Here is a 10,016-nt window from a genome sequence, read left to right as displayed (position 1 = left end):
TCTGTGTTTGCTAGGCCCCGGCATTGTCTCACAAGAGACAGCTATATCTGGGTCCTTTCAGCAAAATCTTGCTAGTGTATGCAATGGTGTCAGCGTTTGCTAATTGTTATATTAATACCTGCATGTAGCAAAATGATATAGTTAGATTCATGTATATGTTCTGTTTTGGTTATGTCTTTTTAATAAATTTAGACAAATTCTGCCTTTCTTTTCATCTGCTTTCCTTAACATCATTGAAGATGAAAAGCAGTTTATTTCCTATAATCTCCCTCAACGTGTGTTGGTCTAACATTTCCTTGTGATTCAGTTCAGAATATATACCTTTGACAAATACATGTAGAAGTGACACAGTCATATTTACCAGGCTTCTGTACTGTGGAAGAAGGAAACCTCTCTCCTACTACCCATTGGAGGGGGCGGGGTGCTATAGTAGTTTGGTTGGTTGTTTCTTGGATCTCTGTTCTAAAATCCAAGGATACTAAAGGTACTTTTATAAAATGACGTAATAGCTGTATATACCATAAGCATACATTATTGTGTATACTTTAAATACCCTCTAGAGTATTTATAATATCTAATGCAACATGAAGACCATGTAAATAGTTGTAATAGTGCCAGATGTGGTGACATACCCTTGTAATCCTCAGCATTCAGGAAGGAGGACAAGTTCTAAGCCACACTTAGCTATATAATAGTGAGACCTAGTTTCAACAAAACCCCCAAAGTTGTTACTTTTTTTTTTTTTTAATTTAAGGAATAATGACAAGTAAAAGGGGTGTTTGCATGTTGAGTATAGAGTAGTAGTTCTCAGCCTTCCTTATGTGACCCCTTAATAGACTTCCTCATGCTGTGGTGACCCCCAACTATAATATTATTTTTGTTGCTACTTTGTAACTATAATTTTGCTACTCTTGTGAATTATAATGTTATGCAGATAGTCTTAGGACCCCTTGTGAAAGAGTCATTCAACCCCCAAAGGGGTCATAAGCCATTGGTTGAGAACTGCTAGCATAGACAGACATTTTCCCATCCATGTTTAGATAGTGTACCTACAGATACGGAAGGCCCACCTTTACTTAAAAGGGGGAAGAAATACTATCTCATACATTTGGATTAATCATGAATGTTGTTCTTTATGAGCTGTCAGTTAACATTATGGACTTAGGGATTTCTGTTTAGTTTATATTTTACCTTTGATGTTCAAAATTCTTAGATTGGGCCAGTGGGAGCCCCTTCAAGTTGTCTTCTGTGTTTGACATACAGCTTTTATTGTTTCAGTAATTTTTGCATTCTGGAAAATATAACAAAAATACCACAAAACCAAAATTATTTCACACTTATTTTCTGTTTTTCTCGCCACAGTTCTGAACCAGGTACTTTTTAGAACACCCTGTTTCATTTTAGGAGAAATGTATTAGAGGCTTGTTTGTACACTAACACCCTTTGGCAGGTTAACTGAATGACAGGTTAGCCTGATCACACTCTAGACTCAACATACTGGTTCATTGCTTGCTCACCCCATGGACCTCTTCACCCTTCTCAGGCTGTCTCATGACAATGGCTCCCTGTGTCATAGGTTCCCTTCTAAGTTCTTGGGCACAGGCATTCTCAGCCAGCTGCCCCACCTATCTTTATCTGACTCTTATGCTCTTCAGGTGATAGCTAGCATTGAAGCCCCTAACACCCCCCCCCCCCGTCCCCCCAAACAGAAGCACACCATAAATATCATCTTTTCCTTGTCTGGGTTCAGATTTCCCTTTGCAAGGCAGCTCTGGCCTGTGGTTGTGCTCCACAGCTTGTTCATGATGTTTCGTGGCAGGGAGGCCTACTTCTACTGATGGCCTGCTTTCCTACTGACACCAATCACATTTACACTTACACTGCCTAAAAGCTTTAGACTTGAATTGTCAAGACTTTGTAATGCACACCTTTAATCCCAGCACTCAGGAAGCAGAGGCAGTAGGTCTCTGTGGGTTTGCAGGACTGATCTACAAAGTGAGTTCCATGACAGCCAAGACCACACAAAGAAACCCCTCACCCCCAACATAATAGTGCTGGGACTAAAAGAATATATAGACCACTGCTCCCAGCTTTTTCATGTAGATTTTAAGGAACAAACTCAGGCCCTCGTGCTTACACAATAAACACTTTATTGATTGAACCATCTCCTGAGCCCCATCTTAAAGAACGAAAGGAAGAAGGAAAGGAAAGGAACCAACCAAACAGAAAACTTTGCTCTTAAACATGGCAAACTTGAGATGTGCATCCAGATCTGTATCCAGGAGTTTGTATTATGTTGTATGAGCTTCAGGATGTGCGCACTGCTTCTGTGATCACGAGTGGTCATTTTTCTTTTTCATGTATTTTTTGCCTTGTTTTCTAGAGAGCCCAAGCTGCACTGCAGGCTGTCAGTGCAGTCCAGTCAGGAAACTTGTCCCTTCCTGGAGCTACTGCAAATGAAGGTACATTGCTACCTGGGCAGAGTCCTGTGCTCCGGATAATTATTGAAAACCTATTTTACCCTGTCACTCTGGAAGTTCTCCATCAGGTAAGGAACAGACTCTTCTGATAGCAAAATCAAACATGGTTTTCCTAACTTTTCATATTTATTGTCTGTTTTGTGAATTAATCCCAGCACTTGGGAGGGAGAGGCAGATGAATCTCTGAATTCAAGGTCAGCCTAATCACCTAATCTACAAAGCAAGCTCTAGGATAACCAGAGACCCTGTCTCAAAAAAAAAAAAAAAAGGAAAAAGGAAAAAAAATTGTTCTTTACTGATTTGATTCATATTGCTTTTCCATTATTTGCTTGTATAATGGAAAGAAATTTAGCATCTTGATTTCATAGAAGAAATTGCATCAGGTTTTTTTGTTTTTTCTTTTCTAAATTTTGTGTTTTTAAGACCTATAAACTACTGTTCTACAACTCATTGTGTAGACCAGACTGGTCTTGAACTCAGAGATCTGACTGCCTCTGTGTCCCAAGTGCTTGTATTAAAAGTGTGTGTCACTAAACTTGGCCTAACTTGAAGGCCTGGGGTGCAGCTGAGTGTTGGTAGGACATATGGTATGAAGAACTTTCATGCCTGAGTCATGTTCAATCCCTAATATCAGTAATTATAATAATAGCAAACATCGGAGGGAAAACGATGAGTAAGAAAATCTAGTTTTAGCCAGGTTTGATAGCACACTTATAATCCTAGCACTTGAGAGGCTGAAACAGGAGGATTTCTACAAAATTAAGTCTAGCTCATAGCAAAACCCCATGTCAAGCATATCTTTGCCATTGCTTTAGTGCTGTGAAAAGACACTACCCAAAGCAACTTGTATAAAAGAAAGTACTTAATGGGGGTTGCTTACAGTTTCAGAGACTTAATCATTATCATGGCAGGGAACATGGCAGCAGGCAGGAGTGGTGCTGCAAAATAGCTGGGAGCTATATCCTGCCACAGGCAAAGAGACATTGGGAATGGCATGGGCTTTTGGAACCCTGGAGCCAACCTCCAGTGATGAACACACTTTTTCCAACAAGGCCACACTCATAATCCTTCTAATCCTATGAAAGAATTACACTCCCTGGTAACTAGACATTTAAATATATGAGCCTATGGGCACCATCTCCTGAGTGTTAAGATTACAGGCTTAATTTTTTTAATAGCTAAACAAGAAAAAAAAATGAAAGTATAATATCATTGATAAAATCTAGATAGATGTAGTTTCTTCAAAAATTATGTCACCAAAGAAAACAACTAATTTATTTATTTTTTTGTCACTTGCTGTATTTGAATATTTTCAGTTTAAAATTCTGAGGTGGAAGCCAGTGAGATGGTTCATCAGGTAAGAGCGCTTGCCTCCTAGCCCAGTAACTTGAGTTAATTCCCTAGGTCCCATATGGCAGAAGAAGAGATCTGACTTCTGAAAGTTTTCCTCTAACTCCCCACTTGTACTGTTGAACACATGAATGTGTGTGCATCCACAGGCACACATATACATAAATACATATTTTAATTCTGAAGGGAAGATATATATAGTAAACTTCAATATAGACATGCATTTATGATGTGCAATATGTTAGATAATCACTTGTAATCCAGTATAATCTTTGTAGTCATTCATTACTGCATCTAAACTATCTTATCAAAGATAGTCCACTAAATCAGGGCTAGAAGTATTTAATATTTACAAATTGGAAAGTCCCCTAGTTACACAGTTTTCTAGAGGGTAAAACTGGACACACTTCCTCCAATAAGGCCATATCTCATAATCCTTCCCAAACAGTTCCACCAACTTGGGACCAAGTATCAAACATGAGCCTTTGGGAGCCATTCTCATTCAATCTTCCATGGCATCTCCATGGCCACTGTAGACTTGTGGCTGCATTATAATGTAAAGTCATTTCATCTACTTTCTAAAGTCCCCATAGTCTTTCTTTCAATCTCATATAGTTTAAGGGTGCCAGGCCTTGTCACAAGCAAGCAACTGAATATGGCAGTGTCATCTATGTGGTCCTGGCTTTAGCATCATGAAGGACACATGAGTAAAGGGGCTGTGGAATCTTCCATAGTTAAGGAGAACCCCTGGGGCTAGGCTCTGTGTGGTAGCTGCCTGTGTTGGGTAGATCCTTGCTGCTTTGAACCACAGTGTTTAAAAGTCCAAAGTTCAAAGTCCCTTTTAAAACTCAAGTCCCTAATTGTAGTCACCTGTAAAATCAAAAAGAAAATTATATAGTAGCACAGAGCATACATTACCATTCCAAAAGAAAAGAATGGAGGCATAGTAAGGAGATACTGAACCAAAGTAAGACTGGAACTCAACAGGGCAAATTCTAAACCCTATAGCTCCGTGTCCAGTGTCAAAAGGGCTTAGATGACTCCATCCCTCCAACTCTGCTGCCTGTCTGGTTTCATTTCCCATGTACAGTTTTTTTTTTTTTTGTACATACCTCATAACTCTGGTGTGTTTAATATCTTGGCATCTCCAGTGCAGCCCAAGCTGTTTGTCGTCTCAGGGCCTTTGTGTAGGGACATGCCTGGTATAAGTGGTTCTCCTATACTCTGGAAGAAGATTTCACAACCTCTTTATTGTTGGGTCCTTCATGACTCTAAAGCCAGAACCACTTGGATGGCACTGCTATGTTTAGCTGCTTGCTTTGGGATGGATCCTGCCTCCTTGAACCACATTTGCAGCAGATTTTCTTTGTTGCTTTTCCCAAAGCAGAAAATTCCTAATGTCTTCTCTTTCTATAAGTTGGTAGCCTGATGGGTGGAAGCATTACCGGAGAGCACCTCTCTCTCTATTGCATTTCAGGGCTGGCCTCCCCTTAATCTTACCTCTTTCAGCACAAGCCTTGGCTCCTTTCCTGGGGCTCTTACTGTCATCTTTTCTTCAAACTGCATTTTGTACTTCTTTTTCCCTTATTACTCTTACTCATTGTAGATCTGCATAACTGTGATTACTAAGAACCACATGGCAGAGTCAATACTAGGCTGTCCTGAAATTTTTGTCCACTAAAGAAATTAGTGTTACTTTTAAATTATGTTGCAGGCAAATTCTTAGGACAAGGGCAGAAAGCATCTACAGTCTTTGGCAAAAATACCACAAAAAATGGTCTCTAGCCCAGTTGCTAATATTATTTACCCTCGGTGCTAGAGAGATGGCTTAGTGATTAAGAGCACTTCCAAAGGTCCTGAGTTCAATTCCCAGCAACTACATGGTGACTCACAACCATTGCTATTGAGATCCAATGCCCTCTTCCGGTGTGTCTGAAAACAGCGACACATGTACCTTTGGATCTATATGACTAAATGAAGAGTTGTAGGGTGTGTGTGTACCAAACTGAAATGTATTTGAATTCAAAAATTATAAACAGTCTAGAGCCCTTAGACATCCTTTTACTTGCCCATCATCATACCAGTTATGACGGGACTGAGACTTCCAGTGTTCTTTGCTATGCATGTAAATTCTAAATATACTAGTTAATAGGACTACTTCATTCCTTTCAATAATTATCTGAGTAGCAGTTTGAAAATAAGTACACCTGTAAAGCATTTCCTAGAAACTTAAATGGTGATGTTAGTAGGCACTGTTGTCTTTTCCTAAAAGTGGTTCAGTAGTTCAATGATTGGTTGCATTGTTCTGTTAAGTTTGTTTTCTGTTTATTGCACAAAGTAGCACTTAACAGTCAAAGGCTTGAATTGTAACTGTTTTTTATTTTGTTTATTTCACAAAGATAATAACCTATGTGATCCATCAGCAGAGTGTCTTCATTTGCTTCTGTAATGCTGTGGTAATTTATATTCTTATAAAAGATATGTTTAAACCTGTGACTCAACACTGCCACCACCCAGCAGGTGTGTTAGTCAGTGTCATGAGGTCATGCCTAACAGTCTAGTTACCTTTTCCCGGAAACTAACAAGACTTTCTTTCTCCTATAGAAGTTCCTAGAGGCCTGGGTGAGCAGGACTATTTTCAATTCTCAGTACCATCAGTAGGATTAATACTCTCAGTCTTTAGTTACAAAAGTCATTGTTTAGTTCTTCCCAGTGCAGTTGGAAAAAGAAAAATCTTTACCATAGCTCCTTAGGCCCCACAGACAAATGTTTCCACCATTCCTCATCCTTGGTACCTAGCATTCTTGGCCTTTCTGGTGCCCTGCCTCTCTCTCTGTTATCTGTCCACCCGGCTAGCCCTGTCTTTACTTCTCTTTGTGTTTCTTGGCTTTGCCATATTCCTTAACCTACAAAGTCAGGCTGATGTCCAGCTCAAACGCTTCCTCCTTAAGAAGTCTTCCTTCACTTAAGTCCTCTCCCTCAACACTGTACCTCATTCATCCCTCTCTGCCTTAGTCATTATTATGTTGTTGTGAAGAGACACCATTATCATCATGGCATTGAGGGCAGGGGATGGTGGCATGCAAGCAGCTGTTGAAGCAGTAGCTGGGAGCTACATCCTGAACTCTAGGCAAAGAGAAACTCTGGGCGTGGCGTGGCTTTTTGACACCTCTAAATCCACCCCCAGTGACACTTTTCAAATAGTATGAGCCTATTGTGGCCATTCTGATTCAAACCACCACATCATCCAAGAGATAGAGTGGTTAAAGCCAGAGGTGCTGGGGCTGGTTTGAATCTTGCTCTAATGCTGTTCTGTAATCTTGGTGTGTTAATTACTTTTCTCAATACTGTAACAGAATACAAAAGCAATTTAAGGAAGGATTTGAGGGTTCGAGTGTATAGAGTCAGAGAAGACAAGGCAGTCAGGATGATTTTACAGTGATTGTGGGGGCCCACTCAACCAGCCATATTGTGTCCTCAATCTGGAGGCAGAGAATAAACTAGGTGTCAAGCTGGCTTCCTCCTTTGTTTCTTTTTATTCAGTCCAAGAGGGCATGGTGCCTCCTATATTGAGGGTGAGTCTTTCTTCCTCAGCCTGAAACAGCCTCCAAAAACACCTAGAGGGGCTGGAGAAAGGGCTCAGCTGTCATGTGTACTGGCAGCTCTTCCATAGAGCCTAGATTTGATTCCCAGCATCCACAGAGGGTGAACAGCTGTGTTACTCCAGTTCTGGGAGATCTCACATGGTCTTCTGGCCTCTGGAAACCAGGTGCACAGTGGTATATAGCAGCAAGTAGAACATTAATTCCCAGCTCTTGGGGGACAGAGGCAGCTAGATCTCTGGAATGAGTTTGACCCTCACTCTGGAAAACATAAAAGTAATTTAGCATTGGTAACTACAGATCTGTTGGAAATATTCCCCTATATTCTTGTTTATTCCTCCTTTGTATTTTGCTTATTTATTTTTTGAGACTGGCCTCAATCTTTAACTCACAGAGATTACCTTTCTCTGCCTTTCAAGAGCTGGGATTAAAGGCATATACTCCAGGCCTAGCTTTTTTATTTCTCTTAACAGAAGACATTTCAGCAAGACTGACCTTAACCACCTTCTTACTCTCTCAGTAAGACTCCATTTAACCTCAGCCTTCTCTCCTCTTCTCATTTTTCTTGTAATACTTTGTTATGGTACTCTTTGCCAATTTATTGTCCTAATAAAGCAGAAAATTTTGTTGTTCCCTTTTTTTTTTTTACCAGTGCTTAGAAAAGTGCCTTATAATTATTGAATTAGTTGAACAAGCCTTTGTTGCAACATCTTATATCTGCTTATAAAAGCCTTCAGAAGTAGCTGATGACTTAGAAGGATGAAATCATTGACTCATTTGACTTCTTGTTTCAATTCATACACTTGTGAACATTTTGATATCAAACTATGAGTTAATTAGTTGTTACCTTCTGTTTTAGAATTGTACCATTTGTACATAGTATAAATAAAATTGGTTAGATGTTTGAGCACCTGTGGTGTGCCAGTAACATGTATAGGCATTGAAATAATAATATATTAATTATAATAGTAATTATTATTATTATAGGCTTGGTTTAAGACATTTTGTACCAGAATTTTAATAGAGAAAATTGTTTATGTTTTATATACCAATGGGCATCAAGCAAACAAAAACCCCCAAAAGTCAAATGCTGTAATTCAAAACCAACATATAATGTAATAGATGCCTGTGATCCAGCACTAGAAGGGTAGAGGCAGGAATCAGCCTAGCTTACATGGGGCCCTGAATCAAAAAAATCAAAACTAAAACCCAGACAAACAAAATAGGTTTCATAAACCAAGATGTACTTATGCAGGTACATTAGCTTAACATTTTCCCTTAGATTAAACACGAACTCTTTTTTTATTCCAGATATTTTCCAAATTTGGCACGGTGTTGAAGATTATCACCTTTACAAAGAATAATCAGTTTCAAGCCTTGCTTCAGTATGCCGACCCAGTGAATGCGCAGTATGCCAAAATGGTGATTATACTTTAGGTCTTTCATTCTTAGTCACTCTCTTTGGAGACATCCTTGCCCTGATTTATCTTGTGCCTCATTACATTTGTGACCACATTCAGCTCTCATGGTTATTTAGCTGAGTTGATAAAAGATAGAAAACCTTAAGAAATATGCTTTTGTCAACTTGTGTTGTTGTTGTTGTTGTTTGTTTTGTTGGGTTTTTTTGTTTTTTTTTTTGTTTGTTTTTTTCGAGACAGGGTTTCTCTGTATAGCCCTGGCTATCCTGGAACTCACTCTGTAAACCAGGCTGACCTCGAACTCAGAAATTTGCCTGCCTCTGCCTCCCAAGTGCTGGGATTAAAGGTGTGTGCCACCATGCCTGGCCAACTTCTGCACAAATCTTTGATTTTGTTTTAATGAGACAAAGTGACACATTTGATCACATTAGCTACTTGAGCTCTCCAAGAGAGCTGTCATTAACGTTAATTCTGCTTCATATTGATTTAGAGGTAGAGGCTAAAGTTGAACAGGCTTTTGTTTTTCATACGATTTGAGGAATACAGCCTTGCATTTCCTGTCCCTCTAGCTTCACGGGGGGTTTTATATTAGGTTTATGCATCATATAGTTGTCATATTCTTTGGTTTCTGTGTCTGTTTTTATACATTTGATTATTTGTGAAAGTAGGGAGTAGCCAGGTAGCCCACATGCACATTGTATTCTGAGGAAGGGAGGGATTAATGGTCTTTATTTACAGGTGAATTCCTTCGTTCATATTCAAAAATGCACTACAAAGGAAATAAAATAGGACAGTTAATATTTTATGCACTACAACTAACATACCATTCTATTTACAGTAATGCTTTATCAATACATTATACTCACCAACATAAATTATATTAAAATAAAGTCAAAGTATGAAATTAACATCTTTAAACATACATTGTGGGCAAAATCATCATAATAATGTTTCTATACTATTGTACAAAGGTTTTCCAAGCCTTTGCATCTGTTTCTTCATTTATCTGACCAAGTCAGAGAATAAGTAAGCCTAGCTCTTTGCACCCTTGGCCTTGGCACTTTGCTTAGTGTGGGATTGCCGCAGTCTCAGGTAAGAGGCTGCTCAGTTGTCAGCGTGGTCTTCCTGTCTGCTTTAGGCTCTGGATGGCCAGAATATCTACAATG

At 39.2% G+C, this 10,016-nt stretch overlaps 1 protein-coding gene across 3 annotated transcripts in view; it reads left to right on the top strand.

The window, feature by feature from the left end:
• Positions 1-10,016, top strand: part of Ptbp3 (polypyrimidine tract binding protein 3) — a 76,682-nt gene that overhangs the window by 48,014 nt on the left and 18,652 nt on the right. For all 3 annotated transcript variants that reach the window (XM_021159315.2, XM_029475897.1, XM_021159312.2), the window contains 3 exons: positions 2,384-2,548; positions 8,744-8,854; positions 9,989-10,016. The exon at positions 9,989-10,016 is cut by the window's right edge and continues 147 nt beyond it. In XM_021159315.2, coding sequence (XP_021014974.1) covers positions 2,384-2,548; positions 8,744-8,854; positions 9,989-10,016 — 304 coding nt within the window. The remainder of the gene's footprint in view (positions 1-2,383; positions 2,549-8,743; positions 8,855-9,988) is intronic.

Source organism: Mus caroli, chromosome 4, assembly GCF_900094665.2.
Source record: "Mus caroli chromosome 4, CAROLI_EIJ_v1.1, whole genome shotgun sequence".
Taxonomy (NCBI): Eukaryota; Metazoa; Chordata; class Mammalia; order Rodentia; family Muridae; genus Mus; species Mus caroli.
The sequence above is the reverse complement of the archived record's forward strand: the minus strand, read 5'-3'. Positions and strand labels throughout refer to the sequence as shown.